Source organism: Lemur catta, chromosome 1, assembly GCF_020740605.2.
Source record: "Lemur catta isolate mLemCat1 chromosome 1, mLemCat1.pri, whole genome shotgun sequence".
In the NCBI taxonomy this organism is placed as follows: domain Eukaryota; kingdom Metazoa; phylum Chordata; class Mammalia; order Primates; family Lemuridae; genus Lemur; species Lemur catta.
In genome coordinates, this window is record NC_059128.1 from 210731924 (window position 1) to 210749039 (window position 17116).

A 17116-nucleotide genomic window follows, 5' to 3' on the forward strand; every position below is an offset into this window, starting at 1 on the left:
CTGAGGAATTTTGTTTGTGAGCTCCCATTAAAAAATGCAAGGCACCTTGCTCAAAAGACAGTATAAAGACAGTGTCTCCAGAGAGCCCACTCTCAAATCATAAATGGGGAGGGAGAAACACACAATTATCAGGGACACTGGGAGATTACAATTCTGGAAATGGAAACCCAGAGTCCTTGAATATGTGAGTTAGAAATTAAAGGGATGAAAAAGAGCTTAGAAAAGAACTAAACTAACTTTGAAAATGTATAAATAGCATTCGTAGAGAATGGTATCTGAAATATCTCTAACAGGCCACCTGCACAGGTAGTGGAATTTCTCCCAGAATACAGGAATCAAGAGTTATTGATAGAATATCCCCCGTTTGGCTTTTAAATTGGACAAGAGAACTGATCACGTGAAGAAGTTAAAACCATGAGGCCATGCTCTGAATTCTCTCTTGCATTTTCTATTTACCTCAGATAAACCCTAAATCTCTGCTATGGACTCAAGCTGACAAAAGCAACATAGGTCCAGGTCGTGATACACATAATGCCTTGGGCTGGGAGGATGTTGCTTTCTCTGGGGAAATGCTGGCTGTATATAGAATTGGTGCTTTGACAACAAGATCCTGCAGAGTTCACTTGGTTCTGGAGAATGAGGTGTTTGTACAAGGCCGGTGTTAGGATATTTTACGCTCTTACTGTTCCCTGGAATGTGGCTATGTGAGATACAAGATAGATTCAACAGTGGGGAAACCCAGCTCTGAAGGTGCCAAAGCACATCAGCAAAGCCTGCCTAGGAGGCTCCCAGGTTGTAGCTTCTGTTAGACTAGAGAACAAAGCCCTTCTGCCTAGGGTAAAAGCAGGAAAAGATGGAAATGGTGGTTTTACACATATAAAGGGATTTTAATTTCTTTGTGAAAGGGGGAATTGACTTGACAAGGCGGTTATACTCTATAGGAAAGGGCACTCTTACACTGTTGGAATCATATTATTTGAACTATAATGTTTATATTATCTAGTGATGTCATATAACATGGGGGCAGAGGAGGTGGTTTAAAGGTTTGTTTCTGCTAGGCCCAGCTCAATGATTGCAATATTCAGCAAAACATTTCCTGCCCACGCCCCCACAGCCTCTTCCAGCCATGGCAGCAGCTGGCCAGCACAACTAGCACATGTATCTCACAATCGAATCAGCAACTGCAATACTTTTGGTCAGAAGATAGAAAACTAAATTTTGCCCATGGAAGTCAGCTTGGGAGGTCACTGTAGAACATACAATTGTAACCTAACAGGTGGGATAATACCACTCAGGCTAACCAGCCAAAGGTGGGGGGCATCCCAAACTCCAGGGGGAACTCAAGGCTTCCCCTTCCTCTGTACCCCCTTCCAGAGAGAAGCAATGTGATCCAGGTCAAGGATGACACCCAGGTCCTAAAGGACAGACAGGAGGACAGATGGTGGGGATAGCTTGGGTTAGGGGGGGCAAAAGTGGTCCTCAAAGCTGTCTACCTCTTGCATTGCATGAGGCTGAAAGCTGCTCCCACCCTCCAAAGGCTGAGAAGGCCCAGGACCAGCTCAGGGCAATGGGCCTGTACACAGGGAGGCACAGACTGGCCTGTTGTAGGCCTTCAGAGCAGAGGAGTCACCAGGGGTGACATATGGAGCAGTAGCCAGTTTGCCAGGAGAGAAGCTGGCAGGTCACGTCCTTGGTCATCAACTAAGAGGGCTAGTTGCTAATGGATTTTGAGATACTGGCCTTGTCCTTTCTTCTCCTCTCTCAGTACTAACAATAATGACACAGGTGATTTCAAACGTTTCTATTCTAAGTCTGGCTAAAAGGGAAGGGAACAGATTCTTTGTATTAATGCTTCACTCCTCCTCCCAAAAGAAGTGGTCATTTAAGTAAGAGGAGCCCACCTTGGGCGTATGTACTAAATCAGGAGCATTGTGACTCACAGATGGTGACCTGCGGGTAAGAACGACTGCATATATCACTGAATAGCTGCATCTCATTCTTGGGACAAACTGCCTCTTTCAAGTAGTCATTTCCAAACAGAAAACCTCTGTTATCAAATACGAAAGAAAACTGAATGCCAATAGTAATGGAGAGATTTTTTTTTTTGACCCAGATGAACTAGTTTCAGATTTACTTCCTTAAAGTTCATATTCTTTCCACACTTCGGCATTTTTCTTGAAACAGCCTGGACTTGTACAGTTCCTTTTCTTCAAAGAATTCATTTATTCTAACAGTTTAGGATTTTTGCTCTAGAATTCTGAAAACAGAAATCCAGAGGCCTTGAATGTAAGAGTTAGAAACTAAATTTTGGGAAATGAACTTAGAAAAGAACTAGGCCAACTTTGATTAAGGTAGGGCTCATATAGTAACAGACATGGGGCTCTCCCATAAAAAATACTTTGAATAGAATGCCTATTTCTACTTGCATAAGAGCAGCACATCTCAGAACTTATGGGCCGTGGAGAAACCTAAGCATTTAACAGTCAAATAAAAGGCTCTGAATATACACAGTTGACTATGAAGAGAGTCAAGATAAAAAGAAGAGGTTTCTTTGGTTTCTAATTCACTACCCCCTTTTGACTACCATGGGCTAGGGCTTTTCAGACCTACAGCCACAGGGCTGGCTCCCACCAGGGGTGTTTGGTTGCTTTCATGCTTAAGACATTAGCAGGATAAAAATGTGACTGATTGGCCTGATTACACTAAAAGGAGGATCTGAACATTATTTGAACCAATGCTTTACTACTTTCATTGGGCAGCTGTTCAAAGAATTTTAATATTCAACCTGTACAAATATGATAGACAATTATTTGTTTTATTTTCAAGATTGAGAAAGAGGTCTCAAGAGAGCCCTGTTCTCCCAAGTCCAGGGTTGTTAGACATGACAAGATGGCCTCCTCTGCAGTGGCCTTCTATCAGCCACAGAGGCTTCTACCAGGAAGGACTGCTTACAGTGCAACACACAGTCAGGATAAGGGGGAACAGGATGTTTTTCCTGAAAGAAAAGAAAATGCAAAACTAATCCTTAAGCTTTAACATCCTTTCTATAATTTACTCCCAACTTATATAATTCTCATCTAAACTGGCACTACTAAAGTGAAATGTTAACAGCACTTGAAATAGGATTTAAGCACTGTGGAAAACCTTATCTTCAATTTCAAATTTAAAATTCATCTTGAAAATCTGACAGGAGAAACTCCAAACCCTGAGGAAATAAGCTTCTCCCCCAAGAACCATTCTCTCCTGTCTACAGTCCCTTCTCCTAAGAGTAGAAATTCGGCAAGTGCGTCAAGGGTGCTAAACTGTGACTTGCTCTCTCGCACATGCAGTCTTGCTGGGAAACATAGCATTAGCTGCTCAAAGTCTAAATGCAGCCTAGCAACACTTGGCTAGTGTGTGTGTTTAAAAGAGGAAACAGAAAATGAGAAATAGCCCTAACTAGTTTTTTTTTTTCTATTTATCTCTAAGGTCATCCCAAGGACTCTCAGCTTTTGAGACCCTTTATAGAGTTTCTTCCCTTCCAGCTGGAGGCTGGTGTTGGGGCTGTAGAAAGCTGGGGCGGGAAGGGAACCAGCAGAGAATGTGGTGGCCCATCACCTGCACTCACCAGTGCTGACTGTGCGCAGGGCAGGCACTGCACTGAGGTGGGTATAAAGAAACACATGACAGGGCTCCTTTGCTTTTGGAGACACTTAGAGCCTAAGAAACACGGTTTGTTTCCTGTTCCGACAGGAATGGAAATTGGGAAGCAGGGACTAAGTTTAATATTCATTGAAATATGGAATGTATCAAAACTCTATGCTGTTTTCTCATTATTCTTCAAGAAATAAAATTCCATGGCTGGTGGGGAAGGAAAGGAATGAAAAGGGAGTTGAGGAAAGCAGAAATTTTCTAACTCAAGATATTCCTCAGCACTGTGAAGTTATCCCCCCTCATTATTCTCTATTAAAATTCAGATTAGGAATTTGGGGCAAGCTCCAGATCTGGTCTTTTCCATGGGTGACCATGGGGAAGAGACATCCCCCTCTTCTATGCTACCTTTTCTATGGGAAAAGCATAAAAGACCCTCATTAAGTGCTCTTTCAGGCAATTACAAAGCATTTCCAGGCACTCAGCTGAAAAGTGTTTATGTAAGCTAAGTCCTCCTCAGCCCCTCTGGAGAAGCACACGTATCAGCATCCTCCTACACAGCTGATATCTAGGGTTACCTCCTGAGAGGTTTCAAACTCTCTCACAAAAGGACAATCTGCCCAGGCCTGTTCTTTTTTTAATAGGGAAAGGAAGACGTGCTTGTCAGACCAATTTACAGCAAGGGGAATAATTCTGGAAAAAAAATCCTTAGGGCAAACAGCCTTATTATGGTTGTGAGGATGCAGAGTAGGAATTAAGAAAAGCTCTTTAAAATCCTGAGGAAATTGCACTGGATCATTACTATTAAGTTATGTTTTGCTTTTTAACTGATTGTCCTTTTTATGCTTATCATGCCTGGGCTAACCCACACAGCCCTCTACGGGTGTGTCTGTGAGCTGTTAGCTAAGACGCTGGAAGATGTGTGAGGGTGACACTGTACTGAGGCACGTGTACACCTAGAACCTGGCCTTGTTTCGGTGTGAGGTCACTCTGGATTGGGGCCTGCACAGAGGATGGGTTTTTTTCTGGTACTCCCTGCTATGTTCATTTTGGGAGGAAAAGCATTTGATTAGTGCCCAGTAGAAGGACTGCAGCCATAGTGAGGTTCCCCCATAGCTGAGTACCAGAGTTTGGGAAGTGTCATTTTTATTTATTTGTTTATTGTGATAAGGTCTCCTTCTGTTGCTCATGCTAGAGTGCAGTGGCATCATCATAGCTGACTGCAACCTCAAATTCCTGGGCTCAAGTGATCCACCTGCCTCAGCCTCCGGAGTAGCTGGGACTAGAGGCACACGTGCCAGCACGCCCAGAGAATTTTTTTTTTTTTGTAGAGACAAGGTCTCACTATGTTGCCCAGGCTGGTCTCAAGCGATCTTCCCACCTCGACCTCTCAAAGTGTTAGGATTATAGGCGTGAGTCACCACAACCAGCCCGGGAAGTGTCATTGTAAAATGACACTTATCCGATCACAGTGGGAAATTAAACAAGAGAGAAAAGGCTAAAGAGTAGAGAAATCGCACCTTTGTCTGCACCATGTTAAAATGTCAGCCTAAGGGAGAAATATCTGCATGGTAGCATGCAAACACCTGTGGTCTTCAGGCCTGGAGTACAGAATGGAGGTCAGAGCAGAAAAGCTGGCAGGAATCTTCAATGGGGAGCTAAAGCCACAACCCCATGGGAAGGAGATAAAAGGGTAATATCCTCAGATCAAGTCTCAACACCTCTTTCAAAGGGAAGGTAAACCACCCTCTCCTCTATTATCACTCACTTTAGACAGCTACAGTCTAAAATGGGAGACAAAGAAAGGGGAGTGGGCTTCACTGGCTTTGTTGGTCAGTAGCAGCCCTTCCCCATAATCCCAGGCCATCAGCCTGGCAGTTTGAGGGTTAAAGTCAGCACTTAAAAGAAAACTCAAACCCCATTAAGCCCAGGCTTGGAGAACAGGGAGCAGCAGGGAAGCCAAAGGAAACTAATTTTGGAGGCTCTCCAAGCTGCCAATCACAAGCATATTTCTAACAGTCCCAGTGTTGTTTGAGTTGGTTGTTTTTCCACAGGCTGCACAATGGGGTCTGGTTATTCATTGAAAAAGTCTGCAAGTGAGCCCCGCCCTCCATTCACAACCAATTTGGAATGCTCCATTCAGGCAAGAGGGGGAATCTGCAGCTCAGCTAGCTGGGGCAGACCTAATAGAGTCCAGCGCCCAGCTGTCGCCACAGGGACGCTTGCTCGCCCAGTGCGCTATGTTTATGTAAGAAATTCAGACACCGCGGGGGCGCCTGCTCACTGTGCACCCTCCCTAGGACCCAAATGACCAAGACCTTTGCTGAAATCTGCAAGGGCATGCAAGTCCGCTAGAAGTGAGGTCCGTAAGTACCCTCTGGCAAAAGAAAAACTATCAAGTGCAGCCCCGTTCAGAATCAGACTGTAGCTACCAGCTGAGAGAAACAGACTTCAGTGGTATTTCTCCTGCCCCAGGCGAGCTGGTATGCATTAGGGGACAGCTCTCTCTGGAAGCCTGCCTCTCCAGACTTTCCTTCCCATTCATTGCCAGTAGCTACACTGTCAGGAGCCACCTGGCTTCCTCCCCAGGGGAGAAGGACTCTGGAGACACTTACTACATTTTCTGGCTGCACAGGAGGAGGGGACGAGCCACCTATTATGACTGTTTCACAGTTCCTTTCCTTGGCTTCAGATCCAGCCTGAAGGATTTAGAATACCATCCTGAATGCCCATGAGACATCAAAAGGGAAGTGTGTGGAGATCTGAGGTTGAGGGGGTGAAATCTATTCCAAGATTCTGCAAAGTACAAGGCTAAAAACTGGTTTGGTTTCTTAGAGCTTTTTCCAAACCTTCAACTATCACCCTGAAGGAGAGCTGCCAGAGCCAGTCTGACAACCAGACTTCATTTATTTCAAGGAAAAGCATACTTCTTTATGAAAATCAAATCCAGGAGATAAATGTGAGCTCATGGGTTGTTTCCCTTTTTTTATATGTGGCTATTTTCAAACGTCTTATGTTTATGTCTTCTCACTGCCTGCCCCCACACTGCCCCTGGATGCTTTTCTCTGAAGTCTTTCTGACCACAGAATCCCTGCTCCATGCCTTAGCTGTTCAGCAGATGAGCCTGTGTGAACTTGTGGCCTTTTAATAGCTGGATTTTATCCTTCTCCTTGGAATCTTGCACTCTCTGCTGCAAGTTCCCCCTAGAAGCTTCTTCCTTCTAAACAGGGGAGCCCCCATTACTTGCTCTGCAGGGTCCTTTTATATGGGGCTCTTCTCCCTTTAACATCTGAGTTGCTAGTCCATTGTCATCTGCCTGCCAGGCCCAAAGGTGTATTTACATTATGGTTACAATTTATACACACACACACACTTCCCCCCTCCCCTCTAAGAGTGCACGTACATACTAGGGGCCTAGTATCTTGCCACTACTTTAAGCTGAGCCTAGAGGGATAGGACAATGATAGAAACTGACGACCAAAGCCTCTGTTAAATGAGCTTGATGAGTTCACAAAATGAATTTTTAAAAAAGCAACCTAATCCGGTAATGGCATCAGTATGCCTGGCACTTGTCCAGGAGCTGGGAGCTGCAACATGACAAGCCTCTGAGCTCCTTGGATTCCAAGTGGAGAAGCACTATGTGCCAGGGCACAGATGGGGCCCAAGCTGCCTCAAGGGCAGCCGTATGCCCGGGAGGGGGCTGTCAGCCTCTGAGGCTGCATGTACTTTACCACCAAAACCCAAGAAAAGTGTCCTTCGGTAGAGACTCACACACCCCGCTTCACCCCAGCACGAGTAACATTTTTTGTGACACTGAAATTAAAACAATGATATTACTAGATGGTAGAAATGACAGCACAGATTTTCGACTTCATTATACTACCCATGTCTTAATCTTGTAAAACTGAAGAACGCTGAAGAGCATAGGATAAATGGTAATTTTTTGATTGATGCCAGGATTTTGTTACTCCTGGCACCCACACAAGTAATCTGCCTGGCCGACACAAATGTAATTCCCCAGCCCAAGTCTTTCTCACCAAATACAAAGGACTGAAAAGCCTACTGGGTTTTATTAGAGGACTAAGAACGAAGAGACATAGAAAAGTAAGAGAAAAATCCATTGTTTTAATAAATAAGCCTAACTGAATTAAGTTAGATGAAAGCAGATTTTGTTAAACATAGGGGCTCTTTTAGATAAATGGGTACTCTAGGTCTTGGGTCCTTAAGAGCCCTGGATCTAAAGATCTTAGAGACTATCAAAACAGGAAGGATTTCAAATCATTTGGCACCCTCTCAGCCATAAGGTAAGTGGGCTGGCTCACAAAGATTTTGAAAGTAACGCTGTAAAACCTAGAGTCAAAGAATCTCTCCTCCATGTTTCCTCATGCTTTATTCAGCATTCTTTTCTTCCTTCTTCCTACCTTCAGAAATACTGGCTCCTGAAAAGTATACACTGAATAGCCTCCTCTCCCTCAAGCCTCTTATTTCTAAAGTATCTACTGTTTTTTCTTACCTTGCAAAACAAAAAGACTTTAAGATGATCCTTTCAAGTAGAAACTGCCCAGGACCACGTAGCAAGCGGATGTGGAGTTTTGCTATACCACATCTCGAACCCAGGTGATATACCCTTTTCAAAAGAAAGGCATTGCCTCTACTATATTAAGCTCACAGGTTAAAAAAAAAATTCAGTTGAATAATCTCCTAGTGAAACAGGATTAAGATCAATGTGTTTTAGGCTCAAGGGCTGTCATAACAGTTAATCCTATTTTCCCAGCCATCTATTGCAATGTATTTAAGAAAAGTCGATTTTATCAGTTAATTAGCCAGTCCTTAGGAAATGACTTGAACTTCCTTCAGCTGTCCCATTCTTTTTGAAACACAAATCTAAAAAGAACACTTCATGGGGAAAATGGGGTCATTTGGATTTTAAAATAATTCTCTAAATTATATTTGGTATGGAGGCCATGATTTTGAAATAAGAATTTATCATACCCTTTCCTCAGCATAAAATACTTTAGTTATTTAAGATGCTGACAGGCAAATATTCATCATATCACAACTGAAACAAATTAGTGAGATTAAAAAAATTAGGAATTAATTCTGCATTTTAAAAAAACTGCTATTTATATATGCTAAAGTCTGGTAACATACCCTTAAGTACTCACACAGTCAGTTCAGAAAAATGAATGGAACATATCACCTGACATCCACATCAAAGCACTCTGAGGCCAGGCACAGTGGCTCACACCTGTAATCCTAGCACTCTGGGAGGCCAAGGCAGGAGGATCGCTCGAGGTCAGAAGTCTGAGACCAGCCTGAGCAAGAGCAAGATCCCCATCTCTACTAAAAAAAAAAAAAAAAATAGAAAGAAATTAGCCGGACAACTAAAAATATATAGAAAAAATTAGCTCTGCATGGTAGCGCATGCCTGTAGTCCCAGCTACTCAGGAGGCTGAGGCAGAAGGATTGCTTGAGCCTGGGAGTTTGAGGTTGCTGTGAGCTAGGCTGACGCCACGGCACTCTAGCCCAGGCAACAGAGCAAGACTTTGTCGCAAAAAAAAAGAAAAAAGAAAAAATGTTCCAATCTTAACTTTGATTTGTACTTAATTCTGTGAAAATATGCAGTAAAGATGTATAAATTGTGCAGGCACTGTGGCTCATGCCTGTAATCCTAGTACTTTGGGAGGCAGAAGTATACCTTGAAGCCAGGAGTTCAAGACCAACCTGAGGAAGAGCGAGACCCTGTCTCTACAAAAAATAGAAAAATTAGCTAGGCATGATGACTCGAGTTTATAGTCACAGCTACTCAGGAGGCTGAAGCAGGAGGATCACTTGAGCCTGGGAGTTCGAGGCTGCAGTGAGCTATGATCACACCACTGCACTCCAGCCCGGGCAACAGAGTGAGACCCTGTCTGAAAAAAAAAAAAGTATACACATCTATGTACTGACCCAGATTCCCTTGTTTAGTGGCTCTATTTGTTAATGTACATATTTAGCTACACATACTTTTACATATATATATATATATATATATACACACACACACACACACACACACACATTTATAGATATATAGGATGTATGTACCCAGTTTTATATGCACACATATTAATGTATCTTCTAGGAAACGTGTTAGTTTTTATAATTTTTTTGCTTCATAATTTCTCTCTTCCAAATACTAGATGGAAAAACCCAAAGCACCAAGATATTTAAGAACTTTCTCAGGATCACAGAAGGAAGAGAACAGAAGTGTTGTGCTGGATACTCGTCAGTCTCCCTGAGGCTTTCCTGAGAGCCATCTCCAGGTATGTGAAATAACGGAGAGCCTGGTATAAATTCTTTTTCTTGCTTCATCTAATCTTTCTAATTTGCCCCCAAACCACTGATCAGTCTCTCCAGCTATCTGGATCTTACTTGCATTATCTCCTCTGTAAAATGAGAGGGTTGGGCAAGACTGTCTCTACAAGGGACTTCCAGCTTAATCTGGGACCCTCAGAATGACTTCTCAGGACCAAGGGACAATGGGGGGACACTGGCAGAACCCCTATGGTGTATAGGTTTCCATTCCCTTGAATTTGATCTTTAAGAGTGTCCAGTGGGGGAAGCTTTACTAATTTCTACATTTGTGAGGTAAAGGTAAAATCTGTACAGGTAGAAAGAAGCTGGACATTTCTGTAACAAAAACAATGGTTTCACCTGCTCACTTAAGGATGGATGCCTATGGGCAGGGAACCCAAATCTGAAAATCTTAATAAAATATAATCGTTTTAGAAGTTGAGCTTATAGTGCTTAGGGGGAAAAAAAGCCATAATCTTTAAAACTAATATTCCAAAATAAAAGTGATTACCCACATTACTTAGTATTTCTCTTTTGTTCACACACAAACACACACACAAAATGGAAAATTAACCAAATCATTGTTAACAGGAAAGTCTGGCTCTTACCAGTGGCCACTGGTAAGAAATTTGTTACAAATGTTTCTGATACTGTAGGAAGAAGGTTTGCTTTCTCCTGGGAAATATAAGTTTGGTTTATAGTTCACTGATTTGAGTCAGTCAAACCAACTCAAAAGGTTTCATTAAATTTGAAACTCCTCAGGGTCTTTCCCTCCTTTGGAAAAATCATGGGCTCTTCCAGAAAATGTCTGGAATGGAACTGGTCCACAATACTGGTATTGGGGAAAAAGCCCAGAAAGAAGTAAGAGCGGGCAGCCCAGCCGTGGGCTCTGCCTGCTCCTCCTATGTGTCTGTGAGGTCTGAATTGCAGTCAAATGTACCCCAATAATGAATGGCTCAGGGATGCACCACTCCACATTCGTTTTCTCCCCTAACCTCTCAGGCAAGTCAGTCTATTTGAATCTATCCTTCAAGCTTCACCTCAAGAAATAAAGAGTCAGAGAGAGGGAAAGAATTACTACAAGACTTCTCTAGGCTACTCAACCATCTATATTATCCTTAAAAGACAGAAGAGCTCAACCTTAAGAAGTTAAAGCAAAAAGCAAAGTAAAAAACATCATACTTCGTAAACAGAAACATCTCCCAAAGTACCTTTATTTAAGGTATGGTATTTTAATTAAAGAACTTAGCACATTCTATATGCTAAGCAGCAATTATTTCTAAGGAGCCAAAACACATTTATTGATTTCTTCACATTAGCTTATTCCCACAGATAAATATATCTCCAACTATAAATCCTGTTTGCTGACAAAGAACATAATACCCTTGCTTCAGCACATGCAATCTTTGAATGCAGTCATCTCATCTCCCTTTTAACTCTTTTGGGTTACAGAGAAACAAACAAAAGTGTCATAAAAGCATTTCAAAGAACCTCTGCCAAGAAAGCCACCTCCCAAACAGACTGCAGTTTATGCTGCTCTGAGCAAGAACTGGAAAGGCTCGGCCAAACTGTCAACACAGAACAAAGTTGGATTACAAATCCTGTCTTTCATCTTGCAAACACACACACACACACACACACACACACACACACACACACACACACACACACACACACACCCTCACGTACTTGGGTTATCTTTATTTAGGCTTTCACTGGCAAGCTTCCCAATCACTTGAAAATAATCAAAGGGCAATAATTAACACGCATTTACTTTCCTATAGAAAACATTCACAGCAAGCTGTAACAAAGCCAAGGTAACCATGCGAATGTGGGTTACAATTTATTCTCTTTTAAAGTTTCATGGCATTGTGCCTTGGACATGAGGCCTATCATTAAATAATATTTAGCTGGTACCTCTGTTCTTTCATTTAATAGAATTAGAATACCCAGTTTTTACTAAGACCCCAGAATACCCTCTCTCCAGTGGCATTTTTGCGCGCCTGCGTGCACACACACGCACCCCAGAGATAAAACAAAGCTGGGAAGAATTTGTTGGTACAAAATGAGAAATCGAATCGTTGCATGGCTCAGGTGCTTGCTATTATAAACTATGACTAAGAGACATGAATTTCTCTATGATGCAACTCTCAAGAGGCAGCATTTTCTTCCAGGCCTCTCTTAAACCTGCTCATTCGCCAGTGACTAATGCTCTCTGGAGCAGCCCTGTGCTGCTCAAATTTCATCAGCCAGCTTTGTCCTTGATAGCTCTGCCCACCACCCCCCACCACCGTAAAAGCTCCCAGACCTGTTGAGGACAGCCCCAAAAGATCAGTGCAAAGCTAACCATGCCCCTGCCAGTATTGAGAGCCACCTTTTGAGATTCCCACAGCATTTTATTATCTCAAGTAATGAGCGGTTAATGACCATTTTAAGAAAAAGTTTTACCCTTCTTTGAACTGAAAAGCCATAGCAATTACGTAAAAAAAAAAAAAGTAAATCAGGCCACTCTTTGACCACTTCTTGTCAACTTAGAAGTAGAACAAAACTGACAACATGTTGGGTGAAACCAATATTAACTGGAATTTTCCATTTACTATTTTCTGCACCTTAAAAGAAAGAAAAATGTCAGTTTCATGATTCATATCAAGAACTTAATTTATAACACAAACAAAAAGAGCTATAAAGTAGTATCTGTCTACTAGATGTTTGGTCCAACATCTTATATATTACATCAGTTAATTTACAATTTTGAGCTTGAAGCTTTGCAATATTCTTAAGGCAAAAAGAAATGTGAGGTGAAATTATGTTCAGTAAATCTTACCTGCAATAGAGTAGAAGTACTTTAGAAATAATTTTAATAAAGAATAAAATAAAAGTTTTCAGGGTTAACTCTGAATTATTAAAAGAAACTAAATGCATACCACTGTCCAAATCTGCTGGCTATAGCTGTAAGGAGTATTCTAGACATGGTGTTCAAGACCAAACAATTTCAGAACAAATGCGCCACCACCAGAAAGGTACTTACAGTTATCAGACTGAAAATCTGGGACAAATTGTTCATCATCAGGAACTTGTGCTGGAAAAGAGATTTTTATTTTAGACTTTTAAGTTTTATTAAAAAGCACAGTAAAATGTTTTATATGGAAAATAGGACATCCAAGAAACTTGCCTTCAGCTAACCAAGCCTCTTGAAGTTGACTGAGATCCTGAAACAACTCTGGAATTGAAAACAGAAGACCCCAGAATGAGAATATTTCTTCTGCTAGGGAAAGGAGGGGGAAGATTCTACATGCTGCTGGTTCTGGGAGTGACGTGAGGAAGCCACAAAATAGGAGGGGAAGCTCACTACCTTCAGAATCATGAGCCAGATCTGTGTCCAAAAACTTCCTCTTTCTGTCAATCACAGGCCGCCCTCTACATTCCTCAGACCGAGATTTCTGAAAGAGGCCAACAGACAGTGAAGACTCAAGTGCAGTAAAGAGGTCCAAAGGGGTTGACCCACTAAATCAATAAGGAGAAGACTCATATTCAGAAGGGAGGACAAAACAAACCAAAAGCCACGTATAAACTTACCCCTGGGACCATAAAAGGGACTTGCTGATCATAAAACCCATCCATGGTTCTTCCAACGTCTCTAATATCACTTTGGAAGATTTCAGCATTGATTAATTTCTGGGGGAAAAGGGATCCTCCTGCAATATGAATTTGGTAGATTTAACTGAGACGAGGAAAAAAAGAGAAATGAAACAATTTTTTGGTCTTTTTTGGGGCCTCTGTAAAATCACTATCCTTCTATGAGGTACTTAAACCCTATTCAAGGTGTAAGCTTTACAGGCCAATGCCAGACTTGATATAGTATTAGAGGTGCACAGTGTACTTAGTGCCAAAACCATTTACTCAGTCATCATTTTCTTTTTTTTTAATCATTAAAATTATAAATTTGGTACTGCCTGTCCCCTACAAAAAAAAAGACCTTATTTTTATTAGAAAAGGGTGATTTTAAGACTCTCTCATATAGAAGATCCTTCCTTCAGGGCATTTGTAGTAGGGTTTTAAAAGAATAGATAATTTAATTTTTGACAGCACAGTGAAGGGAAGTAGAGAAACTGGGTTTAAGTATTCCAAAGTACTGTCAATTAAGAACTTGACATACATGGTGTTTCTAAAAGTATTTTGTAGGTCAGTGGTAAAACACTATATATAGTTCCAGGAATAAATTGATCAGAGGTATACTTATCTCCACACACAACTATTTAAAACCTAAACCTCTGTCCAAACAAGTGTATTGTCTGTAATGTCACAAATATCTCCATGGCAACTTACGGAGATATCTGTGCTATCTCCAACTTCTAAAGGAATAAAATATCTGTGAAAAGTAATGGATAAAGGAAACTAAATTCCATTGCATGTATTTAAAGTACATCTCTGCAAAAGGTCTTTTACAAAGTGTTAAAAGCAAAAGATTTACAAAAAGAAAACGCAGTTTGTTTCTTACAGCAAAGTCAATTTTCCTAGACATACCAAAAAAATAAAATTAAACTCATTACAGCAATGGTAACTGTTTTGGCTGGGAAGACAGGCTGGGGGTCAGAAGGGAAAAGAGAGAACTTTTTCTAATTTGGGAGGAATAATGTAACAATTTTAGGAAGGTACCTATCTTCCTGAACACTTTGTTTTATTCTCCAAATAAAAATACAGTTAAGTCAACAAAATGGAGGAAAACATTTATTTCACTCACTCCAGCTCTAAGCAATGCAAAATGCTTAAAGGATTATTTCTTCTGTTTAACTTGTATACAAATTTTAAATAAAAAACTTTTTTCTCCAGTGGGCAATTCCATCCAATTTGTTTTTCACACTGTGTAGAGCATATCAAATTTTCATAAGTGAGCAGGATACAAGGAAACCCTTCACAGCCAGCCTCCTCCTCAGCAGTTTGGCTCAAGTAATCAGATATTTTCAAAGTCAAAGGAAAGAGAGGAGCAAAATAGCACACAGTTCATAACTTCCTAGAAAAACACTCCCGCCAGCCTGCCTTCCAAACAGCATAAAAACGCTCAGAATAAAGCCTCTCTCTCAAATGTCACCAACCCTTAGACAAAACCTGAGAAACCTCAGCAGTGAGTTGGGGAGCATGAAAAAGAGTTCTCTGTCGCCGATGAAAATCTGTCAGATTAAACAGTGGCCTTACAAATCCTATAAATGTCAGTTGGAGGGAAGGGACGAGTAGGAGACCGGAGGGGAAGGTATTTTCAGAGTTTCATGATGAAATACTTCACCTTGAAGAGCAAATATATCTTTTAAAAAATTAAATAAAAGAAACTGCCGTGCGCGAACCCAAAAGAGGCATCGAGGATCTTTAAAGCAGCTCTCCGAGTTCAAGGGCTAGAGAAACTGTGTTCAAAGTATAATTTTTTTTTTAAGCCTTAAGGGAAGGCTCGAGTTTATCCAGGAGTTTAAACCACTTCCTTTGTGCCCCCCCCCCGCCGCCCCGGGTGCCCCCAGGAAAACTTTATCACGGCGCCGCGGCGCGATCAGGCCCCTCCCCCGTGGCGCGCAGCGGGCCCGGTTTTATGAATGGGAGAGCGAGCCGCGGCCGCCACATCAGGTAGAGGCTGTAACTGGATCTCTCGCGCTGGGCCCCATTCACAAAACAAGACACACTTCCACCCAATTCCCAGCCTTCCCCATTCATGAAAACTCCTTCAGCTGCGCCCCCGCCCCCACTCCCAACGCACGCCCAGCCTCCGATGCAGGCCCCTCACCCCAGCGTTTTAGGAAGAAAGCTCTATGCTTCATTCACAAAAAGGGAGAAGAAAAAAAAAAAAAGCCGCAGGGAGCAGCGGGCCAACGAAAGAAACCCGCTTCATTCATAAAGTCACCCACATTCATAAAAACGAGGTGCGGCGCCCAACGCTACCAGCCGCCTCCAAGCCACCCCCTCCCCCAACATCTCTCCTGGAACCCCCTCCTCGAACAGGAGTTCGGTTCCCCCCGAGTTTCCTCCCCACTCTGAAAATGCAGCCAGATCCCCAACCCAGCGCGAGGCTTCCAGCACCTCTCCGTTTCCCCTCCACACCCGCTTTCTTCCCACCATCTCCCGGCTGCTGTTTTGGTGCTCCCCGATTTTTCTCGGGAGTCGCCGCGCAGCCCAACGCCCTCAGCCTGCTGGGGTGGGAGCAGGGGGACTGGGTGTCCACTTCCCACAACCTCAAACTTGAAACGCCAGCATAAGTTCCCGGCCGACCCCCAGCCCCGCGGGCTGCACATGCCTATGTCACTTCACCCCTCCTGGTGCCCTGGGGGGCAGCACCTCTCAAATCTTCCCCCGCAAACTGCTTCCCGCCCCCTCCTCCCAACTGCAAAGCTCCGCCAAGCGTCTCTTCTCGCGAGCCTCCAAGTCCCCTCGGGGCTCTCAGATCTCCAGAGACTGCAAAAGCCTCGCAACTCCGCGCTCCCCCATCTCCACCCCGAGCCCCCGCACCTCGCGCTCCGGCGCGCCTCCCCCACGGCGTGCGGAAACCCGCTCTCCGCGCGCTCCGGAACCGTTAGCCGCACCCGGCCGACGCCTCCCAGGAACCGAACCGAACCGGGCCGCGGGGGGAGGGGGGTCAGCCCTGGGGGGTGGCTCACCCCAGACAGTGCACCCGACTTTGAGGATTCCCAATCAGCCCGTGAACTCTCGCCGGTTGGGCCTTTCGGACCCATTGCTGGATGCCCTCTCTGAATGCCCCCCTGCCCCTTCAACGCCCCCTCACCTGAGGCGGCCGCTCTCCTCCCCTTGCAGCGGCCCCGGCGGCGCAGGCGCGCTCACGCACGCGCGCACCGGACCTGGGCGCCTAGGCGAAAGGCTGGCTGGGCCGAACCGCTCCGGAGACCGAGAACCGCTCCGCGCACCAGCGGCTGGACTCTGCGCTGCAGCTGCCAACCAGGCTGGAGCGCTGGCCCGGCCCCCCGCGGCCCGCTGCTCCGCCCGCCGCCATTGGCCTGGGGCCTAGCCCAGCCTCGTTCCCATTGGCTCGAGACAGTTCCCGCGGCTGTCCATCACCTCTTGTTTACCCTTTCTGAGGGCAAATCCAGCCGAGCCGCCTCATCAACTTCGGCCCCCATTGGCCAACAGTGCGTCTCTCTCCACCCCTTCAGGGGCC

The 17116-nt window shown here is 43.8% G+C and overlaps 1 protein-coding gene across 1 annotated transcript in view; it reads right to left on the reverse strand.

Moving 5' to 3' along the window:
* The window catches only part of ETV5 (ETS variant transcription factor 5), a 60503-nt gene extending 43600 nt beyond the window's left edge, over positions 1-16903 (reverse strand). The window contains exons 1-5 of the mRNA XM_045539864.1: positions 16727-16903; positions 13543-13661; positions 13319-13406; positions 13139-13186; positions 12995-13045 (exon numbers count right to left, since the gene is read on the reverse strand). Of these exons, the coding sequence (XP_045395820.1) occupies positions 12995-13045; positions 13139-13186; positions 13319-13406; positions 13543-13587 (232 nt within the window). The 5' untranslated portion in view covers positions 13588-13661; positions 16727-16903. The remainder of the gene's footprint in view (positions 1-12994; positions 13046-13138; positions 13187-13318; positions 13407-13542; positions 13662-16726) is intronic.
* Positions 16904-17116: the final 213 nt, after the last annotated feature.